This window comes from Rhinichthys klamathensis, unplaced genomic scaffold (genome assembly GCF_029890125.1).
Source record: "Rhinichthys klamathensis goyatoka isolate OS25496 unplaced genomic scaffold, OSU_Roscu_1.1 h1tg000395l_1, whole genome shotgun sequence".
Lineage (NCBI taxonomy): Eukaryota > Metazoa > Chordata > Actinopteri > Cypriniformes > Leuciscidae > Rhinichthys > Rhinichthys klamathensis.
In genome coordinates, this window is record NW_026606897.1 from 1,845,667 (window position 1) to 1,867,948 (window position 22,282).

The window sequence follows — 22,282 nt, forward strand, 5'->3', positions numbered from 1 at the left end:
AGTGCAATTAACAGCAGACTATACAGGGCCTCCTGGAACCGATATGACTCAGCAAATTAGCTAGAAATTAAGGTTTCCGAGCACCTAGTGCATTTATGGACCAGCACTTCTCAGTGCAAGAATGAAGCACTTATGTATTTCTCAAGTTCACAAAAAAAAAAAAAAAAATTTGAAATAATTTCCTTGCTCTTGTGTCATTCTTTCTTCAATGGAAATCAAAATGGGAAAATTTGAAGACCTTTTTCCATGCTCTTTTCTATGCAATTACAATTAATGACTAAAGTTTCTAAAAGGACACAAAAAGCACCATGGAAGTATCATGTGATCCGTATGTCAATGAAAATCTTGGCATACCTGTACGACCTAGAACTCTTTGAGAGTTCATATCAGACCTATACAATTAATCAGTTAATGACAAATCAGTTGTTCGCAAAACTAAAGATTTTAGAAAAAATTTAATGGTAAATATACTTTACAAAAAAGTAAAACATTACGGATTACTTTTATAGTTTATATAAAGTTTAGTTTAGATAAATATTTATTTTAGTTGATATTCTTCCAGGTCAATTACAAGTTTTAACAAAATGTTCCTAGAAAACGCTAAATAATCATTGTGACGTATACCAGAGATGAATTTGTTACAAAGTTCAAATCAACACAGAAAACCCTGGAAACCTGTTAGAAAACAATTATTTCTGCAGTTCCATTTCGTGCCACTAGTGGTGGTGGAATTACACACTGCAATGTGTTTTTATATTTTATTCATATAAACTGTAGCCTATGTGTAGCTGGAAGCATCCTAAATATGTAAAAATCTGCTAATGGATTATCACTAGGGATGCAGTGACATGAACATTTTGGACGATACCGATAACTGATAATTATTTTTATCTGAAAGCCGATAACCGATATATTGGCCGATAAATCTAAATCCAATTTTTTAGATAATTTTTAAGAGCCTGATTACAAAAACAAGTCTCACCATTAAAATCCATGACCCAAGCACACAATTATAATGATGTTCTCATAATAATTTTATGTAGCTTATATGACAGATTTGCATGTTGCACTTAACTGTATTTTCTTTTTTTTTTAAGTGATTCCAATCATATTTCAAGCAATTCAAAACCATCATGGGGAACAGACTGTGTATCTGAAGTGTCTCAGATAACATAAAAAATTAACATATATCGGCCGATACCGATATGGTGCATCCCTAATGATCACCTGCCAATCTATAAGGTTCTCAAAAGACCGGGAACATAGAAACACATACACGGCACCTCAATGTTTCCACACCTTCGACCTCACTTCCTCTGCCTGCCATTTAATTCAGCAATAAGGGGAAAAATCCAGTGGTCCAGCTGAGCAGCCTCCTACCCCTCTATCCATATAATCCGCACAAATATTTGAAGCGTTCCCATTAAAAGGAACTAGGCGTTTCTCCAGGGCCAGAGGCTAACCGAGCCCGACGAAAGCTCCTCCGGCACATCGGCCAGGAAAAAAAATGAGTTCAAGAAAAATATAAGTGGGCAGAGAAAGCAAGAGAGGGAGACAGAGAGAATAGGCGAGGTATTCACATATAAAGAAGCGAGATTTCAGACACATTTATTCATTGATGTCAACAGTTATTTTAGGAGTAAAAGCGTTCAGAGTTTTGAGCCGTTTGATTCAAATATTTTGCAAAAAATAAATATTTTATTTAAAATAAATTAAACAAAAAAAAAATCTAAAATATTTTTACAAATGTATATCTGTTTTTAATGAAAAAATATATTTTTTTTAAATATATTTAAAAAATAATATTAATATTTTTTGTGGAGGGGCCAATAAAAAAATTGGCAAGACTGGGCCACAAAACAGTTGAGCCCTGGTGTGAGAAAATTTTGTTGGTGGTTTGCCAGAAGAGGGTCCGCGCTAACAGCGAGTGGGATTAAATCCGGGGCCCTGTTTCAGAGTCTGACAGCTTTTTCTGCATGAGGTGGTGTGGTAATGATTAGGACGATTAAGCCACTATGAAACCTTACAAAATTAGGCGTTAGAGGATCATTCCTCAATCAGAGAGCAAAGTGACTTCATATGACTGAGGCACCTGTGGAATGCAACTTGTAATCTGTATCCATTTCTGATTGTCCCTTTGGAATCCCATCACAGGCCTCCAGGTTCAACATTGAGAAAGAAATCTTCAAGGACATGGATAAGCAACGAGAATAAGTCGCATGCAAAATCACATTTTTATATGATGACGTTATCTAACAATGTGCATCAAAGCAATGGAGTAAATGTACTGTTGCAGTTGTTAGAACAGTTAATCTCAGTTTGAAAAGAACTGAAAGCCAAAAGAAGGGGAAAATGAATACTTGAGAATTAAGAAAAGCCTGATAATTCGTCCCAGGCCTTATGTAAACAGTAAGAAGATACAGTAGCAACAATGAAGAAGCAACGAAGGAACCTCAAATTATTCCTCGAGGCAATTAGCCTACTTTTTGTGTTTTCAGCAATTGATGAAATGTAGGTCAGAGACATCACATAAAGCAAGATAGAAAAACCACAAAAGAGGGAAGGAGGAGGAGATTGAGTTTGGTTTAATCACGTACTTCGGCCAAGGTTTTTAGACCCCGTAATAAAGCACAACTTCAGTAAATGGAGGGGGCTGTGAACTCCAGCCCATCCAGGCCATAAAAGCCCACTGTGCTGAATTACCCTGTTATTAACAGTAATGTAGTCCTCCATTCCTGCTTTCCACAGCCCACTCAGACACTCTGCATGGGTCTAATAATGCACACCCTTGATAGCCTCTTTGGGGGGGAGGGGGGGGGGGGGGGGGGTCCTGAACACAGACAGAAAGAAGAGAGAAACAGCTTGCCAGTTGGCACTACCATTCATCGCTCAGAGACCAAAAGAAGTGGCCCTTCAGCCTCTCACTCTTCCAAAAGACATCCATTCACTTACTGTCTTATACTGTCAAACTATATTTTGAATTTGAGCCCAATCCAGTGGAAATGAATGCCTCCAAATTTACACAAATACATCCCTAAATATTTGTGGCCTTGTCCAATAACAGCCTCAAATTAAAATCTAGCATTCAAGCAATGGCATTTGGCAGTTTCTGTAGGCTATGTCAACTCGGTGGCTAGAAAAGATAGCAGTGTCATCTAATAAAACCGTGAGTCAAAAGCTACTCATTGAGGTAAAAGAAAAACTTGTTTGTTTTATTTGGTGTGTTTACATGAGTTTGCACCAATATCAGATTCATCTGACACGAGAGTTCAGGCACACCGTTAGCATTAATTTATGGCACCTCGCTTTTGCCTCGGATTAAAAAATAAAAAGGTAATGGTGGGATAAAGTTCAAAAAGTCAAAATTACAAGAAATAAAGTCACACCGCAAGTTATAAAGTGACATTGTGAGATAATCACATTGTGTTATACAAAATTCCTATTATGATAAGTAAAGTCAATTGTGAGATATAAAACTAGCATTGTGAGATAGTCACAATTACAAGACAGTCACAACTGTGACACACAAAGCCACATTGCAAGAGATAAAGTTGCAAGTGAATTGCGAGATATAAAAACTGACATTAAGCGATTAAAATAACAATTGTGAGATATAAAGTTGCAATTATGAGAAATAAAGTCAATTGTGAGATATAAAACTAGCATTGTGAGATATAGTCATAATTATGCGAAAAAGTCATTAATGTGAGATATAAATCCACATTGAGTGATAAAGTCGTAGTTATGAGAAATAGTCACAGTTTTAAAATATAAAGTCAAGTCACGTTGTGAGAGATAAAGTTGCAATTATGAGTAATAGTCGCTTGTGAGATATAAAAGTAACATTGTGTGATGTGATATGTCACAAATACAAGAAATAAAGTGGTGGAAACAGGCTTCCATACTAATGCCATGGATTTAAAACTGCAATCTAAAAAGATTCTAGGGGATAAATAATCTTTTAAACCATGATTAATTTTAAAAGAAGCATCTACTCTTGGACTTTGCTCAACCCAAGACAATTAACTCTGAATCAGGCCAATTTTCTTAAAACCGGAGGCTGACATCATCTGTGCCCTTGCCAACCAGTCAGGTATTTTGAGGGCTCACTGAATAGAGGCCTGTCACAGAACGACTGTGGTATGTGCTCAAGACAAAAGAACATGTGCTGTGAGATTTTAAGGTCTTTCTGATAGCTTTAGACGGAATGTTTTATGGAATACACATGACTAGATTGTGCTTCTAGTTGTATCCAATGTAACAAAATGTGAAATAACCTATTCAAAGACAATAATGAAAGTTTTTAAGGGGATTTGAATAACTCATCCATCCATTGGTCGTCCAATCTACTACAAAGCAAAAACTCTCTCAAGGTCAATAAAGGGACACCAGGAGAAATGATTGCTCAAACTGATGATTGCAATCTGGACTGTATAAGACAGCAAAAAAGAAACCAGGGTCATGGATCATCATCAGACACTTCAGTATTAGAAGTTATTCAAACTAACAAAGTGATTGTCAGTATACAGCAAACATGTATTTAATGTCTAATTTTAAACTTATATATGAAAACACACAAATGCTTTAAGTGTGAGTAGCTTGTTTGCTTGTTTTTGACAATTCGGAAATCAGAACATGGGGTAAATATTTAAAGGAATACTTAGCCAAAAAAAAAAAAATCTGTAATTATTTATTCACCCTCATGTCGTTTCCATACCAGTATGCTGATATTTTTCCCATGGAAAATAAAGCAAGAAACTTAATGCAGCCCTTAAGCGCCAAAATTACATCAAAACACCACAGACTGAAATCTAAGCCATTGTTCACTGACAAGTCTATTTAATTATATTCCTAAGTGTCAAGCCTAAATGTGGGGTATGGGATCAAATTTGGGCCAAACATATTTGCCTCAATGACGATAAAGAAAACACAAAATACTATTTAAAATTCTTTGAATTTAAAACACATATGCCAAATTTTAGAAATGTACTCTTTGTATCCATGTTGGTTACATATGGTTTTCAAAAACTGAAGAAAATATCTATTTTTTGTTCCACAGAGGAAAGTCATACAGGTTTGTAACAACATTACCGTAAGTAAATAATGACAATGTTCTTTTTCTTTTTTCGTTGTTGCTTACCCTCCATCCTCCTGAAAGCCTTCCAGTTCATCTCTCTGCTCGGCCAAGGTGGATTCCAGGTCCAGATAACTGCCATTATGAGATAACTGTAAAGCACAGTCATCGAGCTGAGAGAGAAACAAAATGGAAAAAGACAGATTAAAAGAAATATTCATATGCAAACAAGTATCAAAGTTCTTTCTTAAAATATATAACTATGATGAAACAACATTACATCCAAGTGCAATCATAAATACATATTCAAGTAAACCATCAGTAATACTGATGCATTTGATATGCATGACATCAGGCTGATATAATGCTGAGCCTTGACATGTAAGCTATGTGCATCACAGGAATGCACCATCATTTGTATATTCATAACATCACACGGATTCATAAACTGTGACTAACCACATTCAAGCAGTTATGATTCATATTTCAACTTAAAATCAATTATTTGACACAGATACTGTTAAACACTAGGTGCCATTAAAGCTTAAAGTCATTATGCTGTCATGTTTCTAAACTACCTTCATTATTGGGCACGTTTTGTCAGAACGTCATTTCAAAATGTGTCACGTTCATTTTAATATCTGAGGAATCAAAAGAACTTGTCATAACTATAACACACTCTTATTCAAGGCATTCAGGCTAACTGATTTATAGAAGTGCTGTGAGAAGCCCATCCACGCCATTTGGAGATATGCAGCAGTGTTCAGAGATCTGCTCCGTTGGAGGCCTGTCTGTTTGTTGACACTCAATTACAGCCCAGCGATGGGATTTGAAACCTCCCAGGGGGCTGTTGCTGGGCAGCAGCGTGAACTGTCAATCAACGTGTGAGCCCGGGTCACCCGCGACTCTAACATGCTAATTACACGCACTGTTCCCAGTTGACTCCCCCCAGCCCCAGATCAGGCCTTTAAGCCCCAGTCTGGCTTATTGAGCCACTTCCAGCCCCAGGGACAGGTAAGAATATCCTTCATGCGTTGGCACCAAGTGGAGTTTACTTTTGCCAGCACGTTTAGAATACCAAAGGGGTCTTTGCTGAAAGTCTCTGTCCCCACCTGTAAGATCTTTGGAATCCTACTAGTTTTGATTTGCATCGCTATGAAAACACATGCTGGGGACAACTGATTTAGCTAAAATGATATGGGGTATGGGATACAATTTGGGCCAATGACAAAATAGAGTATCTACGATAAAGAAAACACAAAATTGATTTAAAAACAAATAGCCAAGTTCTAAGAATATACTCTTTGTATTCACATTGGTTTTATATGGTTTAGAAAAACGTATAACACTTTCATAATGGTTTTGAAAAACTTCCATACCATTTTCAAGAAAGTTTACATTTAATGCCTCATGCGTTGTGTAATCATTGAATAAAATCATTCATGTAAAAAAAGGTTTTTAAAGATTTTTAAGTTTTAATTTTATTAGGTAACACTTTAGTTTAGTGTCCAGTAAGGGTGTCACGATTTTGATTTTAAATCGAAATCGATCTAAATTAATTCACAATCTCGAACATCGAATTAAAAAATCGAATCGTCGATGCTGCCACGCCCCCATGTCACGTCCGGTCGGCGTGCCAAGCCGAAAAAACACGCGTGTTGAAGTGCTGGAAGTTTTTTGGATTTCCAGTGAGTTATGTTGACAACGTTCGCGCTTCAAAAAAGCCACAGTTTGCAGACATCCCAATTCTCCCGCATATTGATAGCAGCTCCCTGATGCCTGCAAATTAATTAAAACTCCCGGAATCTAGAGTGAGCGAGCATGAGAGACAGAAAAAACTGTGCTCCAAACTGTATAGCGCGCCCACGGCAGAGAGGGAGAGAGCGAGAGACCTTGCGTGTGTGCCTCATGAAGCGCATGTAAGACAGAGAGCATCCTGATTGGCCGGTTTCGGCTTTAAAAAAATAAATGTAAAAATCAAGAATCGAATCGAACCGTGACCTTAGAATCGAAAATGTAATCGAATCGAGGATTTGGAGAATCGTGACACCCCTAGTGTCCAGTTCTTTGTATTTACTAGTTGCTTATTAGCATGCATATTAATAGGATATTGGCTTTTTATTTGTACCTATAAAGCACATATTAGTTCCTTATTCTGCATGATCATATTCTACATCCCTTAATCCTACCCAAACCTAAACTAAACTACCTTACTAACTGTTAAAAAGCAGTAATTAGGAGATTATTGAGGCAAAAGTAACAGTTAATAGTAAGAATTGGACCCTAATCTAAAGTGTGACCATGCATTAATATTACATATTGGAGTTGCACCACATGACATTGCCTTGCCATTTAAAAGTCAAAAGATCTGACTATTTTGGAGATTTGCTGACCTTGACTTGAAGTCATGAGGGTCATTTCCTGTTTTTTCTGCATGTTGGTTGCACCAAATGACTTTGCAGACGTTTTTTTTTTTTTTTCTTTAATATAAGGTTTTCTTTTCAAGAATTTCTTCTTCAGTATGAAACCAATAGAGTTCTTGGGAAGCTTTTTTCCACCAAAGAATAAAAAATAAAAAAGGTAATTGTGACTTTTTCTCTCACAATTTTGATAGAGATAGTTCATGTAGTGTAACAGCGCAGAGCTTCTGGATTGTACGTCACACGTAGGCTCACTATTGGCCAACGCTGGTCATGTGTGTGATGCGTGTGACGTACAACACAGAAGCGCTGCGCAGTTACAGTGCGTGAACTATCTCGAGGCCCACAGAGAAGGAAATGAATAGTTGAATACAGTCATTATTTTTGTTTGTTTTTTGCGCACAAAAAGTATTCTCGTCGCTTGATAAACTTAAGATTGAGCCACTGTAGTCACTTGGACTATTTTAACGATGTCTTTAACTTTTCTGGGCCGGCAAGTTTCGACTTAGAAGCCTATGGAGGAATGATCCAGCTCTCAGATTCAATCAAAAATATCTTGTTTAAAAATAATTTGTGTTCCGAAGATGAACGAAAGTCTTACGGGTTGGAACAACATGAGGGTGAGTAATTCCTGACAGAATTTTCATTTTGGGGTGAACTATCCCTTTAACTATAACCTCTGTAACGATTAATCCAGCCCAGAGTTTTGGTCTGTGTTTTCCATAAAGTCACTGTCTCTGTTTCTTCCTCTGTCTTGGGCAGCACTGAGATAAAGACGACAGACTTTCAAGCAGATTACAATTGGCCCGGTAACAGGATTACCGCTCTTCTCCACCTCCCAACACCTTTGACTGCATGTGTGCTGCGAATTACACACCAGTCAACACCATTAGGTGTGGCAGCTAGAAACCTTAAGCCTCTTTTACACAGAGATTTCAGAAAAGTTGTTCCGGTAAATGTTCTGGTATATTAGGATTTGTTCATTCACACTGTCAGAGCTTTTTTGAATTCTGTGCTTGCGGATTTGACCAGATCTAAATAGCTAACTATCGAAGGAGGAGAAAGTCTGTATACAAATGGCTGCGAACTGATTTGCTGAAAAATGTTTCAATTGTTCTAGGATGGAGTCGATATACACAATATTCAAAACATCCTACTTGTGAATAAAATATTACAACAATAAAAAATCTGATTTAAATCAGATTTAAAAATTAAAAATCTAAAAGATGTAAAACAAAAAAGTGTAAAGATTTAAAGTAAAAAAATATATATAATAAAAAATAAATAAAAAACATAATTTTTACATGATGTCTGGCCAATTTTTTCCCATTGCATTTTGAAAAAGATTTTAATGTAAGTTGAGCATTACGCTTTCCTTCCCATGTGGATATTAGGGATGTGTCCATATTTTTAAACTGACTGTTTATTGCGTTGTCTAAATGGCTAGTCCACTAATCATCTTAAGGAAGCTCTGTATAATAAGGCTAGTTTCAGGTTAAACTGAACCTGATCGGACGTGTTTCTTAGAGGCGTTTACATAAGACGTGTTCTTGGCGAAGCAAAACAAAATGGAACAGTGTTCAAGGTGCGTTTTTAACCTGACAACACTCATGGCGGGAAGCTCAAAAAACACCAGACGATGTGATGCAATCTTAATCTTAATGCGTATGGCTTTAGAGGCAGTGCTTTTTTGAGAAATTTAAGGGCACTAGTTTTCCAAGAATGCTTTATCATGCAAACTGTCAATGCACACCAATTACAACATGCTGCTAAAAGTATCAAAACTATAAATATACATATGGGAAAATAGACATGATTGCTTTCTGTCTAGTCAATTTCTGGACGCAGATTTGTCAGTAAAATTAATGAAACCAGGGCCAAAATTTGTCCTGTTCCAGGTTGTCCCTTCTTGACAACAGCCCCAGCCCTTGAACCATCATGACCAATTTGTGAACATGAGATACACTGTAAAAAAAACTATTTTCCCAAGTTGTAAACAAAACATTACCTTACAATGTGTCCTAACCTTGACTGGTTTTCAGATTATCCATTAACAGGCTCTGTCATTTAATTTCCTGCCACAAATTACAGTAATTTAATTAAAAGTGGAGAGAAAGAGTGAACGGAACAGAGACAGAACGAGTGAGGATGCTACTGTGACTGGTAAAGGCATTAAGGGTTGAAAAGCTTTGATCCCATGGCCACTCTATTCATTTCAGAGAGCTGGTGGTTCCCAAACATCATGTCATGTTGGAGAAAAGACACACAACATGTGGTCAACCATGGCAACAGTAACTACACTGCCTCATCTTTCCACCTCAAGGGTCTACATTTCCTATCAACCCATGAAAGAAAGCCCAAATTTTCTTCTGACAACAAGCTCAGTGAGGCATGATATAGGACTGGGGACTAGAAGGAAAAGGATGAGGGCCGTTACAAATAGAGAGAGTTTAATTTAACATGTTCTTAAGATAGAAAGAGTGCTATACAAGATTACAGCCCAGATCTGAAGCTCACAGGAAATCCAGACACGCAATCCAAAGTCAGACTATATTTAGGGCACATAGACCTGGTAGAGGCATGTCTGGTAGAGGTATAGGTGGAGAGAGATAAGATGTGAAAGTAATCATGACAAAAAAAAAAAAAAAAAAAACATGGACATTCCACTCATTCTCGTTCCATTTCCCATTTTTAAAGCCATTTACAGCAGGGCAAGAGAGGGCATAAAGTAGAAAATGACATAACTGTCCTGATATTATACAATGAAAAAAAACAAGCCTCAAAAAGTACCAAATTCTTTTTCTTGATGGTTACACCACATGCCAAATTATTGAACTAAAATTGTTTGACGAAAATGGTCTAATCTTTAAAAAATGAATGCACATATTACATTTCTAAGAACTGAACGAAAAACCACGGCAAGTTTGTCAAGGCAAGTTGGGGGAAAAAACAGAAGAGCAGTTAACAGAAGAGATATCACAGGTTTATCACTTATCTTAAAGGGTTAGTTTATCCAAAAAAATAAAATTGTCATCATTTACTCACCCTCAAGTTATTCCAAACCTGAATGAATTTCTTTCTTCTGCTGAACACAAAAGAAGATATTTTGAAGAATTTTGGTAACCAAACATTTGATGGGCCCCATTGACTTCCATAATATGGAAAAGAAACTATGGAAGTCAATGGGGTATGGAAGTAAAATAATCCCAAATGTTTTTGAAACAAAAAGCCTGTTGAATTGTACTACTTGAAAAAAATATGCATTGCATTAACCCTGCTTGTTTTTTAATGCATTGTATTTTTAGGGCTTGCATTTTTATAGGCTGAAATTTAGCATGGTTGAATATTTAAGCTGTGAATATTTCAAATCAAATAATTTCAAACACATTTTCATTAGTACAATTTCAATAATCCATATTCACCTTTCATATTTCATATCCCAAATATTCAAACTGATTAAAAATACAACCTATAATATTCAACAGGCGGTTTTCGGTCCATTTTATTTCGCTTTGCAAATTCGCTTCCACAAATTCAGTGGTTCAAATTCGACAGTAAATTCAACATTGACATCCAGGAGCTGCAGGAAAAGTAGTAGATTACCGAGCATAATCTCCATCTGCTGTTAGTCGACCACACCAGCAGGGGGTGCAAGCGCGTGTTGTTGACGAAGACCAGAGCAACAGTTAGTGCAAGCCATTCATTCATAAAAACTTATTTACAAAAATGTAAGTGTATTTGTGATTATTATGACGTCTGTTTTATGTGAAATTCAGTGTGTTCACGATTACTTTTCCTGTGTAGCCTACATGCATCTTTCTCTACCATGAACGATAATGTTATTCCCCCGATGCGGATGTACAGATCCAGTGTTACATTTGACATATTTCTCTTGGTTGTTTAGTTGCCTTAACCTTATATTGCAGCGATGTGCTGCATGCAGTACTAGGGTTTGGTTTCCCTCAATATGTCAGGATTCCCCTGCTGGACATATAAAACGCTTAACGTAGCTTAATGGACATAAAAGACCAAACTCGCAGGCAAGCAGATGGACTCAGAATATGAATTTAACGCGCAAAGTTTAATGCTGAGCGTTTCCCAGTGATATACTGGCATAAATTTGGTTTGACATTGGACATTCGCACATTTAGGGACCGTCTCTAAAGTTACATACGAAATTGGTATACACGTTTCTAACTTAAATACCATTTGAAAAGAACGACTTACAGTCATAAAACCAACTGTAAAGTGTTCATGTAGGTGTCGGGCTCACTTTCACCATGAAAGTGCTACTTCCCAGTTTAATCTAATGCAGTACATGTACAATACATACTTTCCAAATAAGGTGCGAGTTTGGTCTTTTATATCACTGTAGTCCATTAAGCTACGTTAAGCGCTTTGTCCTGACGGAATTCGGGGAATCTTTGAGTATGATGATGTATTGAGGGAAACAGATTATAATCCCGTTCACTGTAGAAAAGGCTGATAACATAAGGCTACACAGGGAAAGTAACAATGAATGAAACATAAAAACAGCTTTTGTGCCTTTATCATCTTTTCCGCATATATACTGACCCAGATAATCGTCACAAAAAACATAATGCATGCTGAGTTTTTATGAATGAAAAGCTTGCGCTAACTGTTGCTCTGGTCTTCGTCAACAACACGCGCTTGGACCCCCTGCTGGTGTTTGACTAACAGCAGATGGAGATTATGCTCGGTAATCTACTGCTTTTCCTGCAGCTCCTGGATGTCAATGTTGAATTTACTGTCGAATTTGAACCACTGAATTTGTGGAAGCGAATTTGCAAAGCGAAATAAAATGGACCGAAAACCGCCTGTTGAATATTATAGGTTGTATTTTTAATCAGTTTGAATATTTGGGAAATGAAATATGAAAGGTGAATATGGATTATTGAAATTTTACTAATGAAAATGTGTTTGAAATGTTTTGATTTGAAATATTCACAGCTTAAACATTCAACCATGCTAAATTTCAGCCTATAAAATTACAAGCCCTAAAAATACAATGCATTAAAATACAAGCAGGGTTAATGCAATGCATTTTTTTTTCAAGTAGTACAATTCAACAGGCTTTTTGTTTCAAAAACATTTGGGATTATTTTACTTCCATAATGGGGCCCATCAACTGTTTGGTTACCAACATTCATCAAAATATATGTTCTTTTACAGAAGAGGCCAGGAATTCCAGGAACGTAGAGTGATAGTTTATCCAAAAATGAAAATTCTGTCATCTTTTACTCATCCTTAACTCGTTCCAAAGCTATGACTTTTTCGATATTTTACTAAGTCTCTGAGTTTTTTGTCCAAACAAAAAGTCAATGGGGTCCAATGTTGTTTGGATCTCAACATTCTTCAAAAATGTTGTCTTTTGGTTTGGAACAACAAGAGGGTGAGTGAATTCATTTTCATTTCTGATCTCATTTTATTCTTCCTAAAGTAACAAGAACTGATCCTGAATCATCTCATAACTTCAGACTCTGTTAGCTTAAAATAACTCCGATTTAGATCCAAGACTAAACTCTTCCTTTTAAAACATTGCAAACATTAAAGTGCCTGATACCGCTGGATATAAATCCTCAGGCAAACATTATATATAGCCCATTATGTTGTTATAAGACCCTTATGTTAGACCCTTAAACTAAAGTGTTGCACTTCGTTCTCGAGCCAGAACTCCCTTGTCTTGGCTTGAGAGTTGTAATGTATTTACATCTTCAAGAGGCAGAAAGTAGATTGCTTCCTAAGAACTTGGCAGGGTAATTGAGCGGGGGGAAAAAAACATTTTTGGTTCATTTTTTCCTCCTTTTCGTGGTCTCCAGATGTGCTCCATCTTTCTCAGTTTGACCCAGATATTTCATTGCAAGAGACCCATTGCAGGTACTTCAGATTAGTCACCCGGCCGGGAGCGAGTCAGGGACACTGATAACCATCAGACGGATGAGGCCTCCAGCGTGCTCGAGTTCCATGCGTTTTCATGTCAGCTGTACCGTGGATCAATCAGACTGAAGCTAACAGCATTCCTCTCTGCCGCTGAGCTGACTGCCAGGTTCCTTGCATTACTGTCAACAGGGCCAGCTTTAACCGTAATGTGCTGGTGTTTCTTTCTTGGGAAATAGTCACCCTTCAATGGTCTTCGTCATCATGTCAGTTCTATAATCTCACTCTCTCTGTGCCCTTCAGCAAGTGTTTCATAAGGCTCACAGTGATGGGTGTGAGATTCTCCAGCCTTTCTTCAAAATGACATCAGCCCCTTAATAGGGCGGTGACTCTATCTGAAAACTCATTTTCACTCATTTACAACTCTTGTGACTGGAACACACGGTCAAATGACAAGACGATAAGAAATAATGTACGATTCATGTAAAACACAAGAAAAAAATAGATGGAAGTTTTTTTTGTTTTTGTTTTTGTATAATTCCTAGTCACATAGCTCAAAACAAAAGTATTGTGTGAGTGGCTGAAAAAAAAATAAGTATTTAACTTTTATTAATTAGATGTATTATTTATAAACGTAGATTTCTATTTTTAAATGGATACTATTTGCATTCACATTTCAGTTGTATCATCATTTCTATCAAAAAATATTTTTTTTATTTTTAATGTATGTGATGTGTACTTTATCTAAAGTAACTGAAACTTTACTTATTGTAAATTACTTACTGAAACTTATTTACTATACAATTTTTTTTTCGAATGTTAAGTTCTTTAAGGTTTGCTTAAATGTTTACTTGATTAAGAAATGTTATTGCATTTTGTTTTTAAATGTATATTTACGTTTTATTTACAAAATATTTTTTACAAAAAAGTTTAATATGTGTATATAGGCTATATCAATTTTCCAATAATAACTTTGACTTATAGTGTTACTTATACAGAAAACTCCAAGACAGCCATAAATTAATATTTAGTTGAAAATTATGCCATACATGGTCAAATAAATAAATACTGACTGGTTTGTATTTTTCAAAACATTTAAAAAAAAAACTCTATTAATAACTTTTTTTTTTGTGGGGATGGGGTGGGGTTTCAGACTTTATCTGCAAATGTAAGTAAGTATAATTTATTTATACAGTGCTTTTCACAGACAGGGTCACAAAGTGCTTTACAATATGCATAGACAATAAAACATAGTAGAAAAAACAGTTTAAGAAAAAAATTAAATATTTAGCTAGCTTAACCAAGTTGACACATAAAATGCACCCAAATGGGTAACACTTTATAATAACTGCACGCTATTAATCATTAGTTAAGCATCAGTAAAAAGTTAATTCATAATTTATAAAGCATTAATAGACATTAATAAGTATTTATAAGGATTTTCTTGATTTATACGCATATCTATAATGTGATTAATAATTGTATTTTCAAACTTTATTAATGATTTATTATTTCTAAATGAAGTATTGCATTATTTACAAACCAGTTATTTAGGAGTTGTCAGTGGTTCATAAGATCACTTAGAAAGTTTAAGTAAATGATTAATACACTATTTAAATGTTCATATATCTTATTATTCAGACATATAGGCTAGTAATAGTTAGTGTGTTTATAAATGCTTTATTAACATTGTATTTCTATACTGCAATTAATTGTTAATTCAGGTAGTTATAAAGCATTGATGATTAATAGCGTGCAGTTATTATAAAGTGTTATCCTTGGAATGTATTCAGGAAAACATTTTTTGACATTAAGGTGACTGTCAAAAATGTCCCAATTTAACTGAACTCACCCTAATAATACATGGAATTATATGTGAATATACAAAATATACAGGTATGGTTAAATAAACAAGCTCCAGAATAAAAAGTAGTGCACAGGATTAAAGCAGTAGCAAAGGCTGCAGTTCTGGGAGAGCAGCTAATCTGAGCGCAGAGCTCCTGGATTAACAACAGTATAACTGACGGTTCCACCCAGCCACTGACCCTGTGACCCTGTGGTCATGAGGACGGAAAGCCGGGCCTGGCCTTCCTCTTCCAACCACAGAATACAGCACTGGCAAGCGAGCGCAGATCTGGGGATGTCCTAAAAATAAGAGTTCACTGGGAACTAGCGTCGCTTTCCAAATCCACACACACAATTTCATCCTCAATTTCATGTCCGAGCTCAGTTTTAGCCAGTGTAGGAAGGGAATAAACTTTTCTCATTCAGACTTTTTCAGTCGCTGCAGTCACCCTGACTGAACTCCTCAGGTCATGGCGAATAAAATATAAAACAACATCCTCCTAACTGCAATGTAGCATATTAACCAAGCTGCTTTTATTAAATCTGTGGACTGTGAAACCGACAGTGGTCTGTGTGTTCCAGAAAGTCTGGTTCTACATCAAAGGCGTAATTAAATGACATAACAATGTGCAGCGGCTAAATGACTCACTCGCTGACATGCTTCGGCCACTTGATGTGTGTTAGCGAGAAGCATTTTTGTGTTTGTTTCCATTTTTAAAATTATAACAGTGTCTGTGGCTGCCTTCTAAATACGCAGCGGCAAATTAGCAAACATGTTAAGAAGGGTTTGTCACATGTATGTGGACCACAACAGCAATCATTCGTGTTTCAGAGGCGTGCGAAGCCAACGAGAAACGTGGAGCTTTTTTTTTTTTTTTTGCAGACTCTGCCGAAAAAATACAGAGGAAAAGTCGCTGGCCAGCAAAAACCTTAACTCTGCATAACAATGTGTAAGGCTAATCCAGAGTTCAGCCGCAGATGTGAAGGGCTAGCCTATATTTTACAGCATTTAGCATAACTTCTCATTACCAGACTCTGTAATTTCGGCAAAATTCATGCGCAGACAGAAAAGGCTTCCCGAAAAAAAGGAACTCAGTGAAGACCTGCATCCATCAAGAGTGTGTGCAAGTGTATGTCTGTGCGTGTGTATGTGAGAGAGATAAAACAGAAAGGGAGAAATGTCGATTTACTAATTAAATAATCTGGCTATTAAAAGTACCTTAAATTATGATCTTAAAAGCAAAGAGAATTTTAGGATTTTCAATGAGAAAAAAATGATTGGTGAGACTTCATTTTAGGCTATCTGTCAAGAATTGATTTGATCATGAAAAGTGGACTTTAAACACCCAAAATAATGCCTTAGTAGCTATATTTGGCTGTTGGTTAACATTATCCAATAGCCCGCCCAGCCTAAGTGACATCAGCAAAAAGTCAAAGTCGTTTCAGATGAAAAGCAAGTTCCTTTTGGAATAATATGCAGTGATAAATTGTTCACAATAAGTGCAAGAATGTGATATTACTTTATCAGTTGGGTGGATGTTTTAATCTTCTGCAATAAAGTAGCATTTGGATCAGATGTTTTACAAATGGAGTACGTCCTTTAAGGAATAATCAATCTGGAAACAAGATAACTTAACCATCTGAAAATACATTCTATCCATTAAGTTCAGAAGGCATCACAAACCATATCACTATAATTTGGTTGGCACATTGACACAACATTTCACCTGTTTTGCACTGCACACTAGGCAAAAAAATAAATCTACACCACAAAGTGACTCCAACTATTCAAAATCAACAACGGTGTCACACCATATGGTACATGTTTCTCACTGCATCCTGAATAAACAATTTATAATGCTGCTAAAAACATGTCTGTATATCTTACATGTAAATATTATAATAAGTCTTCATTTTCTTCAAGTATGAAGACAAATATGTCCTAGGGCATTTTATAACCAAGTTCCAAATTCTTGATGGAATTGTTTGATAACTTTAAAATACTCTACTAATGCACATTTTGATTAACAACATAAGTTACGACAGCCTTGTATGACACCCTGGACAAGTAATAAAACAAATACTCTTTGCTGTAAATGAAAAAAACAATCAAGACAAAGATGGACTGTGTTCAACTGAACGAATCCAACTGGCTCATTTGCGGGCTGATGTTAAATAGCAGGCCAGCACATCACATCTCCTTTCCTCCCCCCTCCCCTCCCCTCTCTCTCTCTCTCTCTCTCTCTCTCTCTCTCCGTTTCTAACTTTCTGTCTCACTGGCTCTACTTCACTGATGCTTTATTTGATCTCTGTTGTTCCTTATACTGACTGCTTAATTGTAGTAAATCTGGGAAAACAAACTGTTTCTTCAATAAGAGTTTAAATCATATCCCTAAGCTGACAACACTTTTAAACTGAAAATTGTGTGGAGGGTAGGGATGTGCAGGTTCCCTGGCTGTTAGCATTGGGTTTAAATCCAAAATATTGCCTAATAGGCACTTTTACATTTCGCTTTGAAACCAAATCGTCTTGTCAGTCAGCTGGCCTCACTTTTTGTCACGTGATACATGAAATGTTGCGGTGAGCAAGTGATGTAATTGGTGTGTGGCTGAACACAGTGTAACACCGGTAACGCAGACTATCGCAGCAAACCTAAGTGGAGGGAAGTTGAAAAATGTGCTGGCCTGGGACCTTCTGATGCACCAGAGAAATCCCCTGAGGATTCATCCCTTGCTGGATAGAAGCAACTTAGAAATAATAATTAAGGAAACACCCAGATATACATGTATGAATCATAACTACATTGATCTTATTTTGGAAAAACTTAGTGAGCAAATTTGGACCAGAGTTTGCATTTTAATTACAATACTGTTTCTGTCTTAGATTCTTGTTAAATTAGTGCATTGTGGACCACTGGCATCCCCAACAGCCATGTCATAGCCTACATATATGAAATATATGGCAAACACCTGAAACCAACATAACAGTAGGCTACACAGCACTAAGCACTGAAAAAAATGGTGCTCACTTTTACATTCAAAGTTCCAATGGATGCCGTTTACAGGAAAAACAATCCTTCAGATCTGGTGCTTTCAGAAGTGAACTGGATCTTACACGATTGGGCATGTTTTGTTTCAAAATACAGGTATGAACTCCAATTTTGATTATGCATGTTTAGATCTGTGCTTCTGACACAAATTATGAAAATATAATTGCTAAATTTTAGCGACATGAACACATCATGTTCAAACTGACAAACTTTATTTATTTATTTATTTGGAGAGCGAGACCTAATAATGGACATTGTAAAATACAATATGGTCAGTGTCTGAATTGCACACATATGTGGTCAAGACAAGAAATCATGGTCACATCCATGGGCAAAATCCAATAGTTAAGAGTGTAGAGATATATAATAATAATAATAATTCATTACATTTATATAGCGCTTTTCTCGGCACTCAAAGTGCTTTACATAGAAGGGGGAACCTCCTCAACCACCACCAGTGTGGTGAAGCACAATATATCAAGCACTTGCTTAGCACAGGTCAATTTCAAAATCAAGGAACTTTCTGTTAGGTCACCACAGCAAATCCACATGACCAACTGGAACATGTTGCAAAATCTGCCAGGAGAAATCTTTCCCTCACACTCAAAGTTCCGGATCGTGTGGATTCCTATTGAAATTACTTGATTTTGCCCGTGAAAATTTGCCGAACAACGGTATTTTGGTAAATGTGGAAGTAGTGTTGTCACGATACCAAAATTATTGTTTCGATACCGATACCAAGTCAAGAATTGCGATTTCGATACTTTTTCGATACTTTTCCTGAAAAGGGAGAAACACTCTCAAATATCATTGCTGTGCTTTATTTTAAAACTGGGACAACATTCCAATCATAACACACTAATAAATTAACATTTGAACAGCAGATAGGCTATAATAACCATTTGAACAAAATATGAAAAATATAAAAAATAAATTAGAGCAATGACATTCAAGGTAAAAAAATAGGCAAAGTCAAGTCATCTTCATTTATATAGCGCTTTTAACAATGAATTGTTTCAAAGCAGCTTTACAGAGAATAAACATATAATTTAAGGTAACAGATTGTTTTGGCGTTATAGCGGTTCTTGAATAATGTTACTTCCAGCTAAAGTTAACTTTGATTGATTCACCTCCGTCGAAATGATCAGACTTTAAACGCGAACCTGTGATTAACGCTGATGGCGTTCACATGCTCATTCAGAATTCTATAGTTGTGTGCTTTTTAAAATCACAGAAATAATCCACTCATAATGAAGCAGCTGAGATGCTCTAAAAAGTTCCATTGATGACTGGTAGTGGGTGAGTCACATCAACACAGGGTTGACATTCACCTTTTTGGAAACTACAGTCTAACTCAGAGTACACAAGAGAACAGTAATGTTCCTATACAAACAACAATAGGAAAAGCTACACCGAACAGGAAGGTTCGGCCCCACCGAAGACCCTTTTTATCTGAAGGGTCATCACTGACAGTGCCAATGACAGCTGAAGATTCCTGAGTATATGGACATGGCATGCTCAAGCATTCAGTCCACCCAAGTATGGCCCTCAGCTGCTGTGCATTCCTCTAAGACCACAATAACAGCACTCCTAAAACCTGCTAAAGGGATAACACTGTTTATGTGGTGGAAATGAACCAAGTTTAAGACAACAATTATATCTTATACAGTTGGAGAAGAACCTTGATTGTTTTGGGTCATGCGTGTAATGAAGGAGAGCTGGGTAATTTAGAGGTGAGGTTTATTACAGGCTGTGAGAAGAGACAGAATGTGAATATCCACGATATCAACACCAGCTACCTGTCGTTCCTATTATGACATCAGCAAACTGATTACTCATGATTGCAAATAAACAATGCAGCCAGCTGTAATAGATTTGTTATTGACTGTATCTAAATAGAACAGCATAACTAACTATTCCAGCCTGAAAAGATGTGCTTTAGAAGCACTGATAACAACAAACAACCCCCTGGGTGCACAGGACAACACCTTGGTGCAGTGCGGACCAAGACGCACTGAAGTATCCTGACATCATATCACTTCTCCCTAGCAGTGCCTTGGCACAGCACAAAATGATATGGCAAGTCATTTTAACATTAAATCTCTTACTCTAACATAGTATATAGTTTATACATTAAAAAAAAAAGGTAACATAGGCTAAATTGACTAAATTAATATTTATTCAAGTCAAAATTATTATTTAACATCAATGAATCAACAAAAATACATCAATTTATAGCAACAAAAAAAGAGCTCTTTAAAGTAACAATTGCATGTTTTAATTTATTACAGTGTAGCCTACTGGTAACCCAACAGTGACTATCTGATTAAATTAGTCATTAGAACATGTACTTTTAGTCACTATTACAGTAGTGACAAGTAACTGTCCTTTAGTTTTGATAACAATTTGTTATTTTTTTCAATTAATTTTAAATGTAATCTGTGGTTTAAATATCAACTATTCAATTCAGACTTTAAATACCAGTTTAACTAACTATTCACTAAGTACTAGCATTGTATTACTGTTACTAGTGTGCAGTCCAAGTACTTGTTGAATAGACTTGTATTTATTTATTAACACTAATAACTTAGTATCTGTTTATTAGACACTTGAATCTACTTAAATTGCTACTAGTAACATATCTTATCTAACTAGTTACAATTGTTGTTTACAAATTAATACTCAGAATAGCCACTTAATAATTGCAATATACCAGTTTACTAGAATACTAATTGGTATATGTATTGTCTAATAAATAGATACTAATGTATAGTTGCAAGTAACTAATGAATAAGTAGGCTACTAGTAGGCTATCTAATGAACGATTAACATAATAGTCACCATTAAAATATTTTCTATTAATTTAAAAAAAATAACTAGTAGCTTAAATATAGATGTTGTTAGTTTTAAGTTTTGGGGAATAAATGTTATAAAGGCTTGCCATATAACTGCATGATGCCCTGCAGAATTACTGCAATAACATTAGTCCACTGCATCAAAAATAGTTATAAATACCTCTAATAAAAAAGTAAATAGAATGTCATGTATATAGATTGAATAAAATGATGTTTGCTTTCGGGATGTCATACCTTGTGTGGTGCTTTCAGAAGTCTGTGAACTCCAGCGATCTGATTGATGAGCGGAATATCCTCTCTGAATGTGAAATGTGGGGGTCTGGTCGGCTCCGGAAAATTTGTGCTATTAAATGGATCAGTATCATCTAAGAACTGCACCCTGCATGCAAACGTAGCCATGATACATCCATACACGTCGATTTGGGAAAAGTCGGTACAACAACAAAAAAGTATATACCGACTAAAAATCCTTTAGATCAGTCGCAGTGTAAAAGTGTCAAAAATCCAGGTACACTCCGTCCTACTCCGATGTCCTGTTAGTGTTTAGTGGTTTCTATATTTCTACAGTAGTTTATAGCAAGAGACGGGCCGGTAATATCCAAGGGCATGTCGGGCAGGCAAGGTGCTGAGGCAGACTGCTGCAGACGGGACGGGACGGGACATCTACAGCCTGTCTGATGTCTACAGCGATGCAGCACGTGAGCGGGACTGGGGGACTCCCTCCAGTCACAACAGAGAAGAGAAGAGTGAAAGAGCCAGAGTTTTGGCGACACCTAGAGGTGGAGTTTATATCACAACACGGCGACTTAATGCCAAATTTTCTTTAAAATCGTCCATTTATTGTTTATTCTCTTGTGAAAGCGCAGTACTTAGCATAATTTTTAAAAGGAGTACTTATAACACAAATAATATACTTTAAAGAATATACTTAAGTGTGAACAGAATGTCATTTTTTAAAACAATTATTTGCATCTTATTTACAATAAAATTACATGTTGCCTAATATTTCAATGGTGATGGGCACCATTGACTAGCCTACTATAGTATTTTTGTCTCTATACTATGGAAGTCAATGTGGCCCATCAGCTGTTTGGTTACCAACATTCTTCACTTTTGGGTGAACTATCCCTTGATAGTTGAT

General features: G+C 36.2%; 1 protein-coding gene across 4 annotated transcripts in view; it reads right to left on the reverse strand.

The window, feature by feature from the left end:
• The window catches only part of fhod3b (formin homology 2 domain containing 3b), a 245,730-nt gene extending 223,898 nt beyond the window's left edge, over positions 1–21,832 (reverse strand). For 2 of the 4 annotated variants that reach the window (XM_056234477.1, XM_056234475.1), the window contains exons 1-2: positions 21,376–21,830; positions 5,141–5,247 (exon numbers count right to left, since the gene is read on the reverse strand). In XM_056234477.1, coding sequence (XP_056090452.1) covers positions 5,141–5,247; positions 21,376–21,540 — 272 coding nt within the window. In that variant the 5' untranslated portion in view covers positions 21,541–21,830. Of the gene's footprint in view, positions 1–5,140; positions 5,248–21,375 lie in introns of all 4 variants that reach the window. The other 2 variants (XM_056234474.1, XM_056234478.1) reach the window with 2 other exon arrangements.
• Between the last annotated feature and the right edge of the window lie 450 nt (positions 21,833–22,282).